We start from the raw sequence: 23,329 nt of genomic DNA, 5'->3' as shown, positions 1-23,329 counted from the left end.
AATATAGATTAATGATGTGCGTGTTATCAGTAGATAATGAATTCAGGATTTTGAATAACTAGTTCTTTTTGATACGAAAGATATACTTTATTGTGTCATCAAGTTTCACCGTTATTACTATGCACTATAACACGTAACATATTTGTTTTTCTTTCAAATAAACCAATTACATTATTTTAATTTATTACCATCGTCATCATCATCAGCAACAGCTTATTCAAGTTCACAGCTGGATACGATACAATCAAAGCCATAAATTTAAATAAAGTTTTCATTTTGTCTCTTCAGAATCAGAATGCCTAAAGTAAATAGCACGAAAGTAAAACCCAAAACATGTTTTTATCTTGCTAACATTTATATCAAACAAGCGAGAGGGAAATATGTTTTTGGGATCAATTCAATTAAATTCTTAAAAGTATAGCTCCATCGATACATCGATAATTCCGCCAATGTCGAAGATGGAAAAGATACTATCGGTTAGTTAGTCGTTGTTCGGTAGCTTACATTTTGGGATCTATTTCCTGCCGTGCCGTCTATACCAAATTTACAGTTTCAGCAGTTTTATTGCCAGTGCAGTAAAAACTTCATAAACCTTATATTGTATCCTATTGATAAAATAAACCTGACAGTTTGTTTGTTTAATGATGATACAATCACCTGTAAATAGGCAGTTGCATTTTCTACTACAAGTTCTACATAAAAGAAAACGCGAGCAAAGAAAAGGCAAATTGATACATAATTTGGATTTGAGTGCCGTGCGTCATATTCACAATGTCATTAGATAAATTATAATAGTGCCTATTTGTTAAGTGACGCTGTTAAATAAACCTCGGTGTATATGTCGGCGGCCGATCGTAAAATCCGCCAGATCACGAAATTCCTAGGCATATCGTGAAACGCCGCCATTTCATGATATGCCTAAACGTTGGCCAGGCATATCACGATGTGCCTGAGAAATAATACGGCAGATCGATTAGAGCAACGCATTCGTCGATATTCCTAGCTCTATACCGGGCACATCGTAAAATAGTTTCTTATTTGGCCACTGGTGGCGCTGCGTATGCAATGGCGGCCGTGACCAGCTGACCGGCCGTGTTTGTTTAGCGCGTGAAAAATGTCGGCGTCGGAACAAAATGATCTTTAAACCGAAAATAGTGATTGAATTCAAAATAGAAGTGCAAAAGAAGCTTTTGAACATTCTCTCCGTTCTTTTTATGTGAATCAAACGGATTCTATGCACAATGTGAAAAAACCATGGACGTCTGCCCGTATTTTAGAGGTTAGTTTTTTGTTGGTAAATAAAGTATTCACTAGTTGTTATTTATTTATATAGAAAAATTTAGGTACGACGAGCGAAGCGAGGAGTGGTTAGTATTAATTGTGATCACGACGCACGAGCCGAGCGAGCGAAGCGAGCGTGCCGCGGCAGCGGCCGGCGAAGTGCCAGAACCGATAGGGCGGCGTTTCATGATATGCCTAGGAATTTCATGATCTGCCTAAACTGGCCAAATCATGAAATGGCGGCGCTTCATGATATGCCTAGGAACTTCATGATCTGCCTAAACGTCACTAGGCAAATCGCTAAACGGTGAGTTATGAACGATATGGCGGATGTCCCTTAGCCAATTCATGAAATGGCGGCATTTCACGATATGCCTAGGAATTTCGTGATCTGGCGGATTTTACGATCGGCCGCCGACATATAGACAACAATTTGATAAAAGTCAAACTTTTTGATGGATTTTATGTTCCTGCTTTAAAATTACGTATTGAAAGGATTGCTTTAAGCTCTAATAAATCTTATGATTGACGTCACGTAAATTATAAGAATTAAACGACAAAAGTTGAATGTTTACGAACAGAATAAAAAAAAGTAACATTGAAAATATATTAAAAGTTATGGTAGCCTAATGGTTTGATCTATGGCCTTTCAAGCAGAAGGTCGTGGGTTTGAGCCGGGGTTCGCACATCAAGTTTTTCAGAATGTATGTGCAAAATTACATTTAAAACTTACCATGACCTACGTCGAGGGAAAACACCCTGAGGTTTCTAATCCGAACTGAGTCACCGTGAGAACTATGGCTCAAACATTGTGATAGGAGGCCTGTGTCCTGCAGTGGAAAGTATATGGGCCGAAATGATGACCGCCTATTCACAGAACTTATTGGGCATTAGAAAAAGATAAGCTTTTTTGTTATTTACAAATCATAGTACAATTATTTTCAAAATCTTATTGCACCTCCATGATATTCAATAAGCTATTTGTCTGAGTGTTAGCTCGCATACTTAATAAATAAGTAGGTACAATAGGGTTTGACTTGCTCGAATACATGGCTGGATTTAATTGAATCATTATTGAAACACCTAATTATTACTGTCACAATACTAAATCCCTAATTGCAGGTAAATTTGCCTCCACACACATTCAAATCAGTTAACATTTCAACGATATTGACAAACACGACAGTGTTTTACAAGATCTAATTAAATATTCTAATTTGAAATTGCCGAGGCGAATATTTATAACGAAATGCAAAAGTATGTTAATTAAAATAGAAGTTTTGTTTGTTTACTTGAAATTAATAACAATAACTTAGCCTAAATTTTAGCATATGTACATATGCTTATCGTTTCATTTATTTATATATTTCCACAACTATCTATGGATAGATTGACGCACAGACAGAACCCGTTATTCTTAGATACCTTATTACTTTTTTCATTTCTATCATACAGATAAAGTTTTTTTACTGAAATTCAAATTTATATATCCTAAATCCTATTCTAAATATTTTACATAGAACTCTAGCAGCAGAACCTTGCTTGGCAATAAATCATTGCATCCAAAGACGCAGAAAAAGGTAGTAAATATACCTTTTCATCACACTTGCTCGTCAATGATGTTATTCCATGCCTGTCTTCTAAAGGACAATGGCCTCAATTGTTTCCCCGGGTGTTATGGATTTACGTATAGTTTTTCTTCTCAAGGGAGTTATATGTATGACTTTAGTTTTAAAAAGTAAGTAGGTACGTCATTTCAGACTAAAGAGGTTTCAATTCAGCCAACGTTTTATTTACATCTTCAAAACTGAGCTTTAACCCAATTTATACACCAAAAATTTTCCAGGCATCATGAAACTTCGTTATTTTTATATTTAAAATTTATATCAGTTTATATTAGTTTCGTAATTTATATTAGTTTCGTGTGCTCTGCCTACCCCATTTGGGAATACAGGCGTGATGATTGCATGTGTGTGTATATCTGCAAAAATTATTAACAAAACCTTTCATCTCAACTTTTTTCTACACCAAATAAATTTACTATATTCTATTCTATCTAAAGGGATCGTCATAATCATCTTCATACCAGCCGTAGGACGTCCACTCTTAGACATAGGTGTTCCCCACAGAGATAAAATTTAAATATTATGAAGCTCCCTCTGAGCAATACTTCTCACAATACCTCAAATCTCAAACCTTCATTCACATCACAGAGCATGTGTTGACACAGCATCGTCATTATTATAGCCAATCAGCTCATCTATATTCCGCGCGAGCCGCTTCTGATTGGAAACAAACAAACGCCACTGCTCGACGACGATAGAATCTTAATTATGGACGCCATAACAACCACGAAAGACTTTATTAGTGTGGTTTGAAAAATAAAGCAAATAGCTAACCTCCAACATCAGAATCCAATAAACAAACCTCTGATGTGATAAAAGAGACATGGTCTCTTTACACAATCTGAAAATTAAAGAGATTATCACGAGATTCACACACGAGGACAATCCTTAGCATAATAAAGGACATAAAGAATTTAAATTTTACAAACAGTCCTGGTTTATGTCAGGAATATTATGAAAGGGCCCTGATAGCCGATTTGTACCCTAACCTGTGCAGCGGCTGCAGGTAAACAGCGCCTCGTTGATACTACATTTACATTAGCATTTCGGTAAGCTGCACATAGCTTCATTATCATTAGAACGAATTGTAGATTTGTAGAAGCTACTAGTTGTCAAGACAACATGGCATGTACAGGCATACAGCAAACTAAGTAAGTAAAAGTGCGTAACTTTGTTCCAAGTTAACAATGGGCATTCGCTCTTAGTTGCGGTTTCTGATGTTATATCTACTCTTTTTTCGAATAAAGGGTTAACCTAGATATATTTGTGTTAACATACTTTAAGATTAGGGTAAATAGAGGATCACAAAAAGGCCAGGATAAGTGTTATTGAGAGATAGGTAATAGGTGCTTACTTGGGTATAATAGGCTTTTACTAACTCGGGGTTGTACTTGGCATTCTATGGGGGCACTTGAAAAGGGCCTCATGAATAGTTTAATGGAAAAAAGGGAATTTTGGTACAATGATCTATTATTTGCATGGATATTGAATAGAATTTATCCAAATATGTAGTTGGAATAAACGGAAATAGTAAATATATAGAATGAGATTATTAACTTAACCAAAATTGTGAAAGTGAAGAAAATAAGCCTGTGCAAAGAAAATTCATATTATGATGATATTTTTGGTTGTATACGTAGTGATATCGTACCTATATTCAAGGCATTGGAATCTGTCACTATATTAGACTAAGTAGTTTTCAACCAACATCGTTGAAGATAACTGAAAGTCTGATTAGTAAAGTGACGTCCGAAATAAATATAAAGCATCATAGAGGAAACAAAACGTGATCTATTATGGCATATCAGTTAAGTGATTTGAGAGTAACTAGACATTTTATGTGTGGAAGACAAAGGGGACACCATCACACTATTTTCCCAAGAAAGTCGTCATGAAAGGTTCCTATCCTACCACTGAATTCGTCGTTGATACTGCAATACCGCGTAACTAGCATTTTCCATAAGGTACAATTTTCATTGTCAGATCAGTGCAATGTTAGTACTCTTCTGACAGTGAAAATTATACCTTATGGAAAAAGCTAGTTACGCGGTATGGCAGTATCAACGACGTGATGCTCAACCGACGACCACGACCACTCTGTCAAGAGTGTGGCGAGTGGTGACGTAGAAGAGGGAAATTTTGTACAAGTATTAAGCCGGCCACACACAGGCTAGGTTTTGCGTGTCAGCAATACCAACCGGGGCAACAGACTCGAGCTCGACCGAGTTTCATAGGGCACACACACGTAACGACTAACCTACACAAACTCTCAGTTCAAAGCATCATGGCACTGGTAGAGCCGGCCACACATGCTAGGTTATAACCGATGGTTATGCCTGTACAGATCATATGTGCAGGCATAAACAAAAAATAACAATTTGCACAGTATCGGTTCTAACCATAGCTCGGACAGGTCATCGCAAAAACAGATATGCAAATGGAACAAGATTCAACAGAGTCGTGACACGTAAGATTATGATTACCTATCTAAAGCAGTTAGTATCGTTATGTATAAACCCCGCTATCGGAGGTGTAATTTGGTAGCTGTCAAGTCTTAGGGATGGGTAAGAAATCCTTTAAAATACTAACTAAATGTCGATAATTTTTCTTTACCATAATGACAGTCTAAACTCTAAGACTTTAATTAAACGTGTCTATTTTGTAAAACAGGAATAATTACAAAATGAATAAGTATGTATTCAACATTTTAATTGAAAAAAAAAACAATTAAACCCAATATCCTAGTTCTTTTCATTTTTAGAAATATGTCTCGTAATAAAATACTATATTTTTAAAAATATTTTTTTAAATATATTACTATATTTTTAATAAAAAAAATAGTAATAATATTACGAGACATATTTCTAAAATTAAATAGAGCTAAGATATATATTGGGTTTAATTTAAAGTTTTATTTATGTATAGAAATTAAAAATGTTAATACATTATTCATTTTGTAATTAGTCCTGTTTTACAAAATGAACACGTTTAACTAAAGTCTTAGACTGTCATTATCTCATTATGGTAAAGAAAAATTAACGACATTTTGTTAGTATTTTATAATATTTTTTACCTATCCCTAAGGCTTGACAGCTACCAAATTGCACCTCAGATAGCGGGGTCTAGCTAGTATTTGAACATTTGATCTTCTTTAGTTGCATATGGTCATAGTTTGGTCAAACTGGCATTCCTGAAACAGTTATATGACAATTGAAATTAGTAAAATTATTTACTTATGGTTATTTCTAAATATTTTAAAAATGTTAAATTTAGGAACTATGAACTAGTGGATTTTGGTCAATTTTGGGTTACCGTTATAAATGTAATGGAAAAATATATTGAAATAATATTGTACATAATACGACTCTATTAATTTTGTTCTATTACCGTGATGCCGTGATGCGATTGTTTTGCGATGACCTGTCCGAGCTATGGTTATATATAACCTAGCGTGTGTGGCCGGCTTTATGTTATGATTCGATATAAACTTCATACAGAACAGAGCCCAGCCCAAGCGTACATAAATAACAAAAAAAAAACATGTAAACATTAATAGCACAGTATCCAGATGTCACAAAACGCCTATATCCGCAAACATTACGTAACAGCTTGGCCGAATGCCCGTTACATATGCCTAAACATCTAGAAGGCATTTTATATTTCTTGAATTCGGCATTGTTTTGCTTTTCATTCGAATGGTATGGTACGTCCAAGATTTTTCGGATCCTTATCTTATAGTCATGTATTGTATTGTATTGTAAACTCTTTATTGTACATAAAAACACACGAAATTAACAAAACAAAATAATAAGAAGTACAACGGCGAACTTATCCCTCAAAGGGATCTTTTCCAGTTAACCTTTGAACGATTTGTAAGCGGTTACGGGATTGGAGCAGTATGGGATTAACTAAAAAGCCCCTCTCTCTAGGGAAAATTATAAGAAATAATAATAAGCAAGGTTCTGTCTCTTAAGAACTATTTAAGTGATGACGCATTTTGAGCACGGTTTTATTGGCTTGTAAAAATAAGAGTAGATGAAAATAACTGAAGGGTCCACGGAAAGAACAGTCACCTCAGCAACTTTTTGAGTTACCTAGCCTATACCTAGCGGTTTGAAAGTTAGTCATCAGGAACAATTACTATGGTTACCATTACTTTAAAAGTTAAAAAATATATATTTTATATTGTTTTCAGATTTTTTAATGTCTCACCACAAATTAATACTACACACACTATTTTCATGCGTTTTTCAACAATTGGTAAATTTTACAAAAACGCTAAAATTAGTGCAAGAAAAAGTTTGAGAATTGTTCTCGTCCTCGATAAAATGTCACAAATTATGTAATTTTAAGTTAATATTCCAAATATATTTAGGTAAAACATCTTACAAGTTGCTGTTTAATGCTTATCTGAACCAATTAATAGTTTTCCTAGAAACCAAGCGAGAGTTAGGTGGGCCGCCTTTAATTATATTGTTTACTATAGCCTTGTTTACTCTCTTTCGACCTTTTATTCCTTTTTCCTCTATAAAGCTTTTGACGAAATTCCTCTATTTATCCGAGTTGCGTCAAATGGGACAAACAAATCCAATCCAAGGTCTCTCTCCAATACTTGAGACGAGCGTGAAGGTACTAGGAAAATAAATAATTATAATATGATCCTTGCTTATTTAGGTAGGTTTCGGTTACATCTTTCTATTAGATTGAGCTAGGGGACATAATTGAATTGTGTGTACAGTCGAACAAATTGAATCATGACCCAGGGTGGAACCTTTTAATAATCAATTTCACTATGATTTCCTTGACAAAAGTATGAGATTTCAACATGACATTAGTAGCACAAAGGTTCATGATTATTTTTTTATCATAGCTATCATAGAAACACATTCCGTTAGAAACTAAAAATTGTTTCTACATATTACAGTGGAAAAGATATAGCCCTGAGACAGACGGGCGGACATACAGAGGAAAAATCTTAATAAATTCGAACTGCATAAAAAAGTGACGATACAAAAAAAAGCAATATCATGACTCCTTCCAAAATCATGACACTATCTTATTATACCTATACATATATATCTTTCGCGCCAAACAGTGAAACAGAGCAGTGTGTCGCATTGCATAAAGTATTTTGTATTTGCAATTGCCAAAAGCTGATCGCGTGCACCTGAGGTTTGAGACTGAATAGAATACGAATCAAACGTAATTTCACATAAGTATTTTGACCGTTTAAACGCGCATCACGTCAAAATGGCTAACAGTTATAGTGATTTCAGGGAAGCTAAAGACTATCTTCGCGGCAGGTCAAGAATAAGGATAGGAGGAGGGTATTACATTACTGAGCGGCAAAAGAATCTGGCCCTTAAATGTATGCAGTAATACGTAATTTTGTATGCAGAGGGGGCCAAATATTGTGCCTCTGAGTATATATATATATATATATATATATATATATATATATATATATATATATATATATATATATATTGCTGTTTGATCCATATTAACATTTCATTAGGTTAGTTAGTCTACGGCCTCCCAGTGACAATCTAATAAAGCCAAACTGTCAAAAATTAAGATTCCTTGTACGCATGGGATGAGTATAGGTAGATTGTGCGTGCGTGTGTGTCCGTTAGTTACTCTTTCATGCTAAAACAGCTACACTAGATTGGTATGTATGTGGATGTAGAGTAGAGATATTAAATTTTGCACGGATGTTCATCAGACCAGGCAACCTTAATGAAGACCGAGATGTACACTACCGTTAGAAACTTAAGGATCAAACACAAACTTTTACTTACTGGCTATATATCGCTCTGTCGTGCCTTCCTTTTTACCCGACTGCGAAGAAGGAGGGTTATTAAGTGTGGTGATGATAGCACTACGTTGTGCCTTTTGCCACAGATGTTCGAGGCTTACGACCCATTATTGCGAAGATTTTTGGTGCCCTAGGAAACATAAAGCCTAGATTTTTAGCGATATGTGATTTATACCAGCACCTAGGTCTATTTATTTGAACTAGGATGAAATGTGAAGAACTGAGTAGTCATTTGGTTTTAAGTGTACTCTAAATTAAATGCTTTTTCCTTACAAATATATTGAAAAGAGTATTTGCTAACGATTAAAAGGCAAAAATAATAAGTTTACTTGTTTTATATTGATTAGAAATTAAATTTGATGTTTTGTAGAAGAATTTATGAAAATTAAACTAAAAATTGTGTTTCGTCTTAAACTTTCTGACGGTAGTGTAATTTTTGAAAAATTACTAAAATTGCGAAATTTTATTTCAACTGCGAGACCTAATGTTTCAAGCGAGCGAAACCACGGGTAAAAGCTAATATTTCAATATTTGTAGAACACAAATAATAAAATCGTGATCAGATTTGTAATTGGAGCCGTTTCTTGGAATCCAATGATTTAATGGAACGTATTTTCGATTCGATTCAGAACTGGGCCAACACCGGGAATAAACTTATTGAGTATCGTATGGCTTTCGGAATGTTTTGGTTGCGTAAATGGAACGTCTCGGGTACATGTCAGTCATCATTAGTTTTAATACATCAAAGGAAAAAAAATGTTCATAAATTGATCGAAAATAATATAGAAGTTTCTACCTCTCTGACCAAGATAAGGTTGTTTAGTATTGCTAAAATTCTGTTTTTGTCTCTTGAATGTAAATTTTCGTCTCTGTCACTTTTGACATAAGAGTTACCACTCTTCCTTCTTCTGCTTTGCTTTTAGCGATACGGCATAGCGATGTGTGTCCATTAAATATATATAATGTTAAAACCAGTTCTATCAATAAATCAGTGATGGGAACAGTAATCTCGTGTTTCAATGTAGCTACACAATATATATCTCCAACATAGGTATTCATAATAATAAAAAAAACCGACTGCACAAAAAGCAGACCTATTCAAGATCGTGACCAGCTCAACCGTAACTAACCTAACCTCACATTCACCTTCAATATCTACCGATTTATATTGGCCACATTCGTCAATCGCAATAAACCTAAAAAACATTTACAAGGGTGTCCTGTCAAATCAAAGCCCAACCACCTGCTGAAATACCTACTCTGGGTTGATAGGGAACATTACGCAAAACTCTGTGCAGGGGGCGACACTAGCACAAACCGTAAACAAAATCCCATGACAACGTCAGTTCTCTTTACAGTTCATGGCCATGGCGGATAATGACATTCATGTCATATTTATTAGTAACGATAAATCTATCTATATTTCCAAAAAAAAAATGAAAAATATGTTATTATGGCATCCTTCGGACATTTAACATATGCAAAAAACAGTTTACGTTTTGTGCTAGCTAGTGCTGTATTCTGACGGCAGAGCATTGCAGTAATATTATCTATTAAAAAAAACTTCGCGCACATCAAGTAGGTATTGTAACATGTAAGGAAAAATATATACTTCTTCCTACGATACGATAACCTCGAGGAAAATAATAAAATAATACGCATACATATCTAACATTAATGCGACTGAATTTGTTTTATTTAGCTTGTATTGCACTTTGCGTTGTGCATACATAACAATTTTGTACTGTTTTGTGGTGTGCAATAGAGAATATTGTATTGTATTGTGTTGTGTCCCACAGCTGGGCAAAAGCCTCTCTTTTCTTTCACTTGTCTTCAATAAGTAAGTAATAGTATCTCCTAGTAGAAATAAAAACAATCTCAATTGACCCTTTATTTATAACCCGGCTTTCTTACCTCCGAAGAAAAATAGCTCCACATTTTCTTGACCTATTACCGAAACAAAAACCCTTTGAACGGACCCTTTTGTTCCGAAGTCGAGTGAAGTATGGAACTAACCTACATTTCCCCTTTGTACTGGTTACAAATTGGACAAGTTTTCGCTAGGCCTCGGTGAAATCGATTAGTTGGATCAGAATAAGACGTCCTTGCACCGGCGATTATTTGCCATTACGAGCGTAATATTATGATCTATATCTATAACTATATGATTACACTATATATAGTCTTTACCAGCGGCGGGGCTTCCATCCCCGGAATCGAAACTCGGTTTTACGAGTCTCGACTGACCATTGTCGGTCCCGAGACTGAAGTTCCAGTTTCAGTGATTTTCGTTCGAGGTTTAGTTTATTTAGTCCAGCAAGACCGGACTTGTGATTGTTTACAGTTACAGTCAATTATTCAGAGACAGGTAAATCTTTTCAAAAGATAATGCTTTATTTACGATCGTAGGTTTAACACTTTTTATACAACCTTTTATTTTGTTTCACCTGTCCCGTTGTCTGTCTGTCTGTCTGTAATCAAATCTTGCAAGTTAAATTCGACCAACTACCAGTAGTTGGATTGACTTGAAATTTGATATACTTATGTAAATTGCGTTTTTATTTTTTTTATTTAATACAATAATCAGGTAGTGACATCCTGGTAGTCCAGCCAAGATCGTCTCCACAGGACGGAACTCTTCAACGGTAAATGGCATCAACTTGAAATTTGGTATGCAAATGTAGTTTGGTTGACAATATAAGTCATCAAAAGTACAGTCAACAAAAATAGCTTGTATTCAAAATGAAATTTTTACCAAAAAAATATTTTCAGTAGTCTTTTGTTTTAAGTAGTCTTCTTTTTTGGGCCGGGTAATTGCCTACATTTTGAAAAAATCATAATGAAGATATTATAACTTTATCTTATGATATAAAAATTTTACAGGCACAGAGACAATTTACGTTTTATACCTAATGCCTATACCCTATACGATAAGTAAAATCAAAAAGAAACTTTCATAATTACTTCAAAAAATAATCTACAGGAAATAAAATTAGTAAAAGTTGAAGCTACGTACCTACTCGCGGCTTACCATGGGTATCTTTAGGTCTGGTAGTTGAATTGGATTTCGAGATTTTACTTAATCAAAAATTACTTGGTGGTCGGGGTCTTTAGCCATCTGGCCACGTGGTCCTACTGCCTTTATCTTACTTGTACGAAGAACTCTTGTACATAATTTCATGTTTATAGACTCAGTCGATAAGGTTTTGGGAATTCACATGTGACATTCCAAACCCGTGGGAATATAGGAATTCCGCCAAAAATATGTCATGTTAAATTGGTGGCCAAGACTCGCATAATACCTAAAAAACATTAAGGGGCTGTTCCACTATCCATTGATTAGTGTTAACTGATGGTTAAATGTGATGCCGTCTCCGTCTATTCGAACAAAACAATTAGAGACGGCGTCACATTTAACCGTCAGTTAACACTAATCATTGGGTGGTGAAACAGCCCCTAACCCTGCTTCAGGCAGTCGAGTAAAAATTATCAAATTCCAGAAAACGTCAAGTCCCTTAAGGGCAACACACACAGAAAGCGTGCGCGGGTCGGGTCGTGTCCGCCGCGTGAGCCGCGCGGTTCGTTGTATTCACACAGAGAGCGGGTCGGACCCGCGACGGGCCCGCGGCGGCTATCAATGTTGCCAGTTTAGTGAGTTAGTCCCTAGAAGTGACGACTTTTGCTTAAATCTTAGCGACCGTAAAAAAGTTTTGACGACAGAAATGGTTTAGGTATCTGGCGACTTTTGGAGTACAAATTAAAACAGTTCTAGAACCAATAATAGATACGACATTTTTGTCAACTCGACACAAAATTATACAGTGCCGCGGGATATATGTGGAAAACGACAAACGCGCTTGCGCACCAAGGTCAAACTTTATTTACTTACTTAATTAAATCCAATTTATGTAATGATGGGCGATGGATGAAATTTTTAAAAGTGGCTGATTTTTTTTTATAGACAGGAATAAGCTTATACTAGTCAATGGAAAAAATAACAGATTTTTCTGTAGTACCTACCAATTAATTAAAAAAATAAAATAAATAAATTTTATTCTCGCCTAAATGAACTAGCTACTGCGCATGAATACGGTTTTTAGGGTTCCGTAGCCAAAATGGCAAAAACGGAACTCTTATAGTTTCGCCATGTCTGTCGCATGTCTGTCTGTCAGTCTGTCTGTCCGTCCGCGGCTTTGCTCAGGGACTATCAATGCTTCAAAGCTGTAATTTTACAAAGATATACTTATTATGAAAACTATCCCAACAAAATGGTACAACAAACAATGGTACTCATCCAACCCTATAGTGTAGGGTCTTTTAAATTAAAAGCATTAGGGGGTTACTAAGACGATTTTTCGATTCAGTATTTTTTTGCGAAATATTCAAATTTAAAGTAAACATTTTCATTAAAAACGAGTTTTAGGGGTTTTTAACTTAAGCTTTAGGGATAAATATTTTTGAGAGTTGGTAACACTGCGCTCGGCTCGCGCTGTTTGTGACGACGGGCGACGGGCGCGGGCCCGCGCACGACCCGCGCCCGCGCCCGCGTTCTGTGTGAAGGCGTCCATATACCGCCATGCAAATACGCCCGTCGCGGGCCCGCGCACGACCCGCGCCCGCTCTCTGTGTGTGTTGCCCTTTAGTTACTCCCCATTACTATCCCTACATCTTGGTTTAATATATGTATATGTTTTGGCCGTTTTATTTTGTAAAACTTTCACATTCAAAATACATATTGTGTAGTAGGATATTGCCGTTCCTTGGTGTTAACATTTTGAAACTGTGTATTTACTATATCGCGTAAAGGTATGACCGAATCGAATTGCTCTTAGAAACACATTGCGCATGTGCGCGTAAAATAACGAGAACCGACTATTGAGAGCTCATTACAATAACAAAACAAATTTATTTCAACATAGAAATTTTCCATGCAAAAACTACCTTGGGGCTGTTTATTAAATACGAGAGGATTTTCCATCCCCCTAACCACTTGTTGTTGATGTCGTAAGATTTATCTGGACCTCCCAGGGGCGTCCCCAGCTTCTGGCCTGGGGGGGGGGCAAGTTGGATTTTTTAGGTCAGATCGCCCGCGCTTGTTTTGTCATACACACTACACAAAGACACCTACATGAAACACAAGGTATATGTAGTGTGTAGGGCAAACACCCGCAAGGGATCCTGCTTCTTAGGTAAACGGGGCATAATATATTGTAGAACATACAATTTCCACGGGGGGGCAGCTGCTCCCCTGCATACGCACATGGGACCTCCTCCCCTCTTTTAATACTGCACAAAATCTTTCTAAATGTATATATTTTGTGATAATACGTCAATCTGTGTTTGATCACGTTTAGTTGTCACTACAAAAACCTGAGTTAAATTACTATTATTTTAGTACGGAAACATATTAATAATAATCGTCCGAACAGACTAATGAGTGACACCTAATTAACTAAGAACCATCCAATTAAACTAGCTTTCGATTAAAAAAAACACATCAAAATCGGTCAACCAGTTCCACAGCGACGATCCCATAGATAGATATTAATGGCAAACTCATAACACCAATCTTTTTGCGTTGGTGGTTAAAAATCCAGTTTCCTCGCAATTCACACTGTTTCTAGCGCTAATTTTAATGACTAGTCTATAAAATAGCACAGCATTAGTGAAAAATCTAAAATCTAGTAAATAAAGGGAGCGCCAAAGTTCGCATACTCTTCGCTAGTCATATCGTAATTTTTGTCCGAATCATCGTTTGTCAGATTTTTTTTCGCACTGTAACCTAAATTTTTCCGGAAAGTTTAAATGGTCATCCTATAGAAAACTATAGGTTAGGTTTGGTTTATTTTATAAGAATTCTAAACAATAATTGGATTCAGAGAAAAAAGAGTTATGACAAACGATCATTCTGACAAACATTACATTCGGACTTCCAATAAGTATGCGAGCCGATATGGACCCCTAAATAAACATGATTCTGACTTCAAGCTTGCACATAGGTACATACTCATCTAATCGAAGTGCCTCACAACCAATTATGTATAAAAACATAACATTCAGAGAACAAACAACCTAACAGAAAATAAACCTGTGACTATAAGCAAAGCGTGCATGGCATGCCATTCACAAGCGTAAACAATTGCCGACGTCATTGCCATGCACGGGCTGACGAAAACGTCTGGCAGCCGTCCAGGAATCATGTTTAGCGTAGCGCCATGTTAAGGTGATCGGAATGCATTCCTGTCTGATGTACGAAAGGTGAGCGAGACAAATAAACATAATGTTTTTTTGCAAAGCAAAACAAATTTCATGATTTAGAGTATTTGGGTCCTGGTCAAATTTTTTACGAATTGGCTATTGATTTTGATGTCGTATTCGATTATTTGTTAGAGTTCCTGTATTTCTACTAGATAGGTAAATAAAAAACTGTATCAGAATCTTCGGCCATTTTTACAGAAAAGTTGACTCGGTTGAAGCGCTCAAATCCCCCATTGCAACATCACGTTTTATAAACACGCCATCGACAGCGCGTTTTTCTTTCCATAGAGCAGCCATACAACTCGGGTGCGTATCACGTTTAAATATCCAGACAAACGCGTGTCGACAGCGCGTTTAAAAAACCGGCCAAGAGTGTGTCGGACACGCCCAAAATAGGGTTCCGTAGCCTTTACGAAAAAATTAAGTAATATTTTTCTAAGGATTTCGTACTTTATACGGAATCTTCCAAGTTTAGGTATATTACTCATAAACTACTAATAATTCTCAAGCAAACTTAGCCGTTATAGTTTTCCTTGAAAGTTTGATATACTGACTACCATCCTGAATTTTTTCGAATTTTTCCACCCACCGGTTTAGATTTTAGAGGGGGGGGACGCTCGATTTTAATGATAATTTGCACTTTAAAGTTGAATATTTCGCAAACACATCACTGAATCGAAAAATCGTCTTAGCAAACCCTAATTTATGCAGAGCCCTACTCTTAAGCATAAATATACGCATAAATATAAAATGTACGCAGTTTGGGGTCAGATTATATTGGTCATTGATATTTACAGACATAAAAAATCAAGATTTTCAGACTTTTCTAGTTGGTTGTGTTATAATAGCTACCTTCATATCAAATTTCAATATTCTGAGTTCACGGGAAGTACCCTGTAGGTTTTGATTCCTTTGCGAGTTTCGAAAATTTGCGGAAAGTTGCATTATAATCGGCTGCACCTTTTGATTGCGTTGGCTTAGAAGTTTGATTTTTTCACAGCTCCAAAGGACAGTAGACCTCAGTATTTGATATAAATTTCAGCTTGATACCTCCACGCGTTCCCGAGAAAAAGGGTCTTGACAGACAGACAGACGGACACAAAGTGATCCTATAAGGGTACCGTTTTTCCTTTTGAGGGACAAACCCTAAACATTGCGTCATTTAAAGTAAAAATAAAAATGCCCATATTACGTATTTAGAAACAGATTAAATAAACATTGGACATTTATTGATTCTTCATAATGCATTTGATAGTTTAAGGTTTAAGTAAACAACAATTCTTCAAGGCGTTCATTGTCTATTCTAAATCACGTAACAAACACTAACAAACCTAATACCTCGAAACAGAAACAGAACGAAATACCTCATCACACTGTACTTAATCATAATTTATATACTCATACCCCCCGGCCTCCCCACCTGGAAACGGTCGAGCCGAGAGCATATACTGTATGTTACAGTGGACAGTGGAGCGACAAGGTAACCGCTGTCATACATAATAAAAGTATTTTTTTTAAGGGGGGAGTATGTGGCGTAATACGGTTTCCTACAAAACCGTGAACTCATTTTGCATTGCCGTGTGGCCCCTGTATGACTGTAGTAGATTAAGCGACTCATTTTATGCTACTTACTATCCAAAATGCTGCTTTATGCTCCTTTTGCTAAGCCCTTATTGCCGGATCATAAGTCATAAGAGGGCATTTTTTAGGGTTCCGTACCCGAAGGATCCAAATAAAGCCCTATTGCTGACACTCACGTGTCAATCTGTCGGTCGTCAGTCACACAGGTGGAGTGGGTCAACAGTTGGAGCTAGAGTCTGTAATTTTTCACAGTATAGTATAATCATTTTGTTGACACAAAGCTGTCAAAATTACCAAAAAATTTGGTGATAGTGATAATGTTTATTGAACTAATAGTACATTGTGTCTTAAGGGCGGTAAATAAGGAATTACGAACGAGAGTCAAGACTGAGCGATTTAATGAGTCGATGTTCGTAATTCTAGTACCGCCCGTGCGACAAACTAATATTTTTTTCATAAATTGCCGATACCGCTGGCTAGGCTCTTGGCAGTGCTTGGTTCAGCTGTTTAGACGTGAAAAGGTAACAAACAGACTTACAAACTTTCGCATTTATAATATTAATGGGCTATTTTACTAACTAACAGCAGTAAACGATAAATCTGCTTCTTTCCTTTGAAATTCCATAATTTTTCCTGACAAATGTACGGAGCCCTTGGTAAGCGAGTTCAACTCCAAATTAAGCAACACGCTGATACAGCTTTAAGGCCGCGAACTGCATCTACTCCGTTCATTGCGTGTGGTGTGTTATACCTAGTGCCATCCACGAAGGCGCGTGATTGTGTCAAAATTAGACATTAATGACATTGTAATAAGAACCACGGCACGCGTCATCGTAAACGACTCTACCTATACTATGTAAGCACATTGCGTCGAGCGTCCCGGCTGTGCAATAAACAGAGAGCATGCTGGCGTCCAGTCCACAACCTTACCAAGTGCCGCCCGCGCTGACTAAGCCGCCCTTGAGACGTGCCGCCCCAGTTCCATTATCGCTCGGGTCGCGAACCTAGTTTATATTACAGTTAAAATAATTTTGAACGTCAGCCAGCGTATGGATTATGTTTATTATTGCAAAGGAATGCACATGCCTTTATGTAGTAAAACGTCATGCGGAAAGCGCACACATTAAAGTCAGTAAACACTTTATCCATATCTATTCTAAGCCAAGAACAGAAAATTTAAAGGTGCTAGCCCGGGCTCGAACGCACGACTGCTTGAGAAGCCATAGGTCAAACCACTACGCTGCCACGACTTTTTTATTAGCATTTTTAAAAATAGTGACGAATTATTTTATCAATTTATATAACAGAAAACATTAACAGTAATAATGCTTAGCACATTATTTTTACTTACTATATTACCATAATGCCAGATATTAAATAGTTATTGTCATTTAAATTTGACCCAGGTACCTGTTATTTGAAGTAAATTTCCTTATTTAGGTCACAATAGATAAGAATTCACTAGGTTATCAATAAGACCATTTATAGTTCAACGGAATATTTTTTGTTACATCATAATCATAATACGGGTAATAATATAATCAAATCAATAAACATTTTCTTCAACAACAATAAACTTCATCTAAACGTGGGTAGGATTGACCCACAACCCACTTTATTATATATATCTTTGTTAGTAGTCCAATATGTATTTAGAAACAAATTCAATTGAATTAAACTTTAATATTTAACATATTACCTATGGTTCCATTTCGGCATAAAAATTATCAGCTTAGCCAATATACAAGTGAAAGATAATAACAATTTTAAGGGTTCCGTATCTCATTTGGTAAAAACGACACCCTTATAGATTACTTTATTGTTCGTCTGTCCGTTCGTCCGTCTGGCAAAACCCTTTTCTCAGGAACCCGTCGAGGTAAGTATCAAAATTAAATCAACTTGAAATTGACCTTTAAAATGTTGTGTGACTGTTTTTAAGGATCGAAAACTGCCATAAACAGTAAAAAAAATCTGAATCTCGTGCCAGGGTGGAACCTTTTCGCTGTAAATATGACGTTGACATTCCATGCATCCCAAAGGAATCACCGTGAAATTGATTGCACAAAGGTTCCACCCTGATAACACAATTCGGTTTCCTCTACTGTACAGTTTTAACTCATACAAAGCGGCTATTGTTGGTACTTGGAAATGAAACCAAGCCAAAGGTTAGCAGAACAGAAAGGATGCACATAACGGGCAATGACAACAACAATAAGTCGATCGCAAACAGTCCGGTACAAAAACAATGATAAACTTACCCTCGTTCTACGAACTTCATTCGGCATTGTCGATAAACTTGTTCACGTAATCATAAGGCACGATAATCCTGGGTCATCTCATCACACCACTGTCAACAGGCCCACCGCACTTGCACTGACAGAACCACGCACACCTACCCACATGTGACAGATACTGACACGGTTATTTTACTATTTCACAACCGTTTATCACCATTTCTAAAATAGAATCGACTCCAGCGCAGCGTCCGTGCGCGGCGGCCATTGATCGCGGAATGAGTTCCCGTCGCTTCCTTGACAACAAAAACAGTTGGGAATTTGATTATGTAGTTTTAAATTGGAACGCCTATTCCGTATCCGCGATTCAGTTCCTGATTCCTCAGAGACAGAGATGCATTCAACAGTCGCCGACGGAGCATGAACGACCAAGGGCATTTTTTGCGTAGATTTTCTAGAAAGCAGTTGTTCCTTATGCTATTAATTTAACTATGACTGCGAAGACACGACGACAACCATAAACAGGTGATACATTGGAACAATGACGATAAATGATTTTTTCGAATAAGTTCGCCTTTGTACATATATCTCAATGTTTGTCAATTGTGTTTGCTTACTTATTTTGTACAATAAAGAGTTTACATACATACATAAATTAAATACGATGTATGTACTTATGCTTTGTTTCTAATATGTAGTGTTTGTGACATAAGTTATGCAGGAACCCCTATTGGTGAAGAATTTGGATGATTCATTGCAAATTATGAGGAAGACTTCGGTAACGTTGAAAATAAGTCATCGTTAAATAGAATACACGGCCAATTGTACAATATTATCCTTAAAATAGTCGCCGACGACAGAAACGTCACAATCGTATGTAAGTGTACTGGGCCGTCAGAACAATGCTGTTTTGAAAACACATTGTTATTCATTATTTATACGAACTGTTGGCACAGATGTTGTCTTCTTGAATTTCAAATGGACAGAATACCAACGCCGATACCGGTTGATTGCAAAAGTAATGGTGCCTTAACAGATGCCAGTAAAGTTGAGTTGAATTGTAAATTGGATACGCGACTTTTTTAACGTTGGAAAATTATCTATCCGTGTAAGAATTTCGCCAAAACCTTCTCGGCGTCAAACATTTAAACTCTATGCAAAAAATCTGCTTTTTAGGGTCAAACACCAAGAATTTGAGCTTGACTTTGATGAGTGAAGTCATATTTTAAGTATAAATAGATTTTCACAATATTCTAATTTACATAATATATTTGACGACCAGATGGCCTAGTGGTTAGAGAACCTGACTACGAAGCTTGAGGTCCCGGGTTCGATTCCCGTGTCGGGGCAGATATTTGTATGAAAAATACGAATGTTTGTTCTCGGGTCTTGGGTGTTTAATATGTATTTAAGTATGTATCTATCTATATAATTATATTTATCCGTTGCTTAGTACCCATAACACAAGCTTTGCTAAGCTTACTTTGGGAGGTCAATTGGTGTGAATTGTCCCGTGATATTTATTATTCTAATTTATATAAACGTGGTTATTAATAACACAGGCGCGTAGGCGGTAAGTCGATGGTTCTTGGTACAAGTATTCCTAGAGAGTTTGACTTTAAGAGTTACAAGTTGTTTCAATTAAAACAGATAATTAAGTGAACATTTTCGCAGAAGAAACTGGGAAATATAATCAGCACGGTGGAGTAAAAGCAAAAAGTAAAAGTAACGATCTTGAACAACATAATGTTCGGAACGTGTGTAATTAAAATGTAATTTTTTACGTCTGCTAATCCAAGGTTAGGTTAGATAACAAAGAGAGCAGTGAAATTAACTGTGCATGTGGAATTTCACTTTTTACTTTATTACATTATAATAGCTATTGCTATTTGTACCTACGCTACCTACCTGCACGCGAAACAAAATATGAACAAGTCAGTGAGTAATTACTAATTACCTAACGGTCATTGAATGATTCATTATCATAGGAAATTGTATCGGTATCGTTTTAAAAATAAACTAGTCTTACCTTTTCGTTGTCGGTGGGCAGAGTCCCATATCCGTACCAGCTCCTGGCTGTCCTTAGTCTGGGCTCCTCTTTAGGAGTTAGAAGGCCACTGCCCCATCGAACAACACCCTCAGCTATTGCCGCCACTCCCGGAGTCAAAGGACTTCCATTTGGAGATCCAGGAGATTCCAGGCCCTTCTCTGCCACCGGAGGCAGGGTCGGCCGGGCGCTCCCCGTTCTCCTTTCATACAACCTCTTGCATGTCTCCTCAAAGTTATCCGTCTCAAGCAACGCTTTCTTATCACTCCCTCTTTTAACTTCCGCAGGTTTTTTATCATCCTGCTTAACTCGTTTAGGATCAGAATCCCATCGCTTTGTGCTTTCATTAGATTCCTGTCGATACAGGAAAGCTTTTTTGAGGCTTTCGGTAGAGTCCTGTTTGACAGGCTTTTTCTCTTCCTTGACTATGGGTTTCTTATCGTCCTTGGTTAAGAGGGATCTCTTAAGACTGTCGACGGAGTCTTGTTTGTGGATAAGTTTGCGCGGGCATTCTGTTGTGAGCGAGTCTGTCGTTTTGGATATGAGTAGTTTGGGGTATTCGTAAGCATGGTCGGTAGGGGGGTTGAGTTCGAGAGAGCGGCGGTTCTTGCGTTTCTCGTTATTGGTGGGTGCGATCTGAGCCTTGACCGGGAGGAGCCGGCGCGGGAGCAGGCTGCGATGGTCAGCGAGAGGCGACTCTGGGCGCAGCATGGTGGGCGGCGATACGACGCGGCCGCTGAGATGAATACCCCTGGAACAAGTGAAGAAAGCTTATGAACAACAGTACATTACTGCAGAGGCCATGAAGTAAGGGATTGATGGACTAGTTCGGGGTAGACAATCCCTGTTCTGGCCGAGGCTTGTATAGTGCTTTTCTCAAACAATGTGAGGAAATACTTCATCCATCCATCCATCCATGTATCCATCCATGCATCCATCCATCCATCCATCCATCTATCCATCCATCCGTCCGTCCGTCCATCCGTCTAACCATCCGTCCATCCGTCTAACCATCCGTCCATCTGTCTAACCATCCGTCCGTCTAACCATCTGTCCATCCGTCTAACCATCCGTCCATCCGTCCATCCGCCTAACCATCCGTCCATCCGTCTAACCATCCGTCTAACCATCCGTCCATCCGTCCATCCATCTAACCATCCATCCATCCATCCATCTATCCATCCATCCATCCACGCATCCATCCATCCATCCAATCATCCATCGCATCGCATCGCAATATCGCAAATGCTTACAGAGTAGTGGTGATTGGCTGTCTGTAATTTTTCCTTTGTCAGTTTAATGTTAGTAAGCAAATTTAAAAAGTTAGAGCAGCGGACAATAATGGATTTTCATACATACTTCATGGCCTAGGCCAAGAAGTTATGTAGGGAGGTGGTAGGGAGCCGTAAATGAGAAACTTCATGTCTCCATTTCGTGACAAACGCATACATTTCCGAGCATGTTTGAGAAAAATATTTTATTTTGTCAGTTGCATATCAGATTTCTATAGTGTGATCAAAAACATTCAATTAAATTGTCAGTCTTGTTTGTAGTTTTTGTTCCTATTCATGAACTGCTTTTGGGCCAAGCAAGTATTATTAACGGAAGGTATGGTCTTTTAATATCAACTCCACGTGTACATGTTAATATGAAATCTGCATTATAAATATTAATTCAAACTTGGAACATACGGCAATTATAACCGTATAAAAGAATCGACCTTGGTATTTGCTGCTAACAAATGTCTTACGAACACCTTTCGTGCTCCAACGTCCGACAATTCGGTACGGATAATAACAATAAGTGAGCCATACGGTCGTTTAAAAATATACGTCTCACATTAGTCTCAATCTTAAAGCTTCAGAACATCAAGGTTACACAAAAAATACGATTAGCAGAAAATAGTGTTAGAAAAATTCACGAGAAACAACTCTCTCCTCGTATCGCAACTCAAGGTCTGGGTTATCATCACAAACAAAACGATGTATACGCACACCTAAACTTTCATACATTCGAATTCACTAGCTAGCGCGCGTAGAATTGAATCGGAAATCCAATGTCACTCCGATATTGGTGGAAGGAGGGGGCAATTAACGTAATTATGTTATCAGTGAGAGTGCAGAATAAATGGTTATCACATGTAAGCCGAGTAAATAAACGCCTAAACGATGGAGTCGTCAACAGTATTCTTATCGGAATGGATGAACTAACAGCAAAGTTTCTTGAAGATCAAGTACATATTATGATGTTAAAATGATTTACTGACAATCAGTGCAAATGGAAAATGGACAACTCGAAATTACGAGTATATGCCAAAGCAGCAATTTGAGATACATCAACACGGATAACTATCCACCCTGAATATAGTCGAAAATGGAATCTTGCCCCATGGTAAAATTGTCAAACTTATATGTCGAAATAAAAACGACCATTTGTATTTACGTACGCTCAAAAAAATTATTATGACCAATTGTAAATATGTTCC

General features: G+C 37.1%; 1 protein-coding gene across 2 annotated transcripts in view; it reads right to left on the bottom strand.

Moving 5' to 3' along the window:
- Positions 1-23,329, bottom strand: part of LOC141430167 (uncharacterized) — a 141,993-nt gene that overhangs the window by 94,455 nt on the left and 24,209 nt on the right. For both annotated transcript variants that reach the window (XM_074090739.1, XM_074090740.1), the window contains exon 3: positions 20,827-21,595. In XM_074090739.1, coding sequence (XP_073946840.1) covers positions 20,827-21,555 — 729 coding nt within the window. In that variant the 5' untranslated portion in view covers positions 21,556-21,595. The remainder of the gene's footprint in view (positions 1-20,826; positions 21,596-23,329) is intronic.

This window comes from Choristoneura fumiferana, chromosome 8, assembly GCF_025370935.1.
Source record: "Choristoneura fumiferana chromosome 8, NRCan_CFum_1, whole genome shotgun sequence".
Taxonomy (NCBI): Eukaryota; Metazoa; Arthropoda; class Insecta; order Lepidoptera; family Tortricidae; genus Choristoneura; species Choristoneura fumiferana.
The sequence above is the reverse complement of the archived record's forward strand: the minus strand, read 5'-3'. Positions and strand labels throughout refer to the sequence as shown.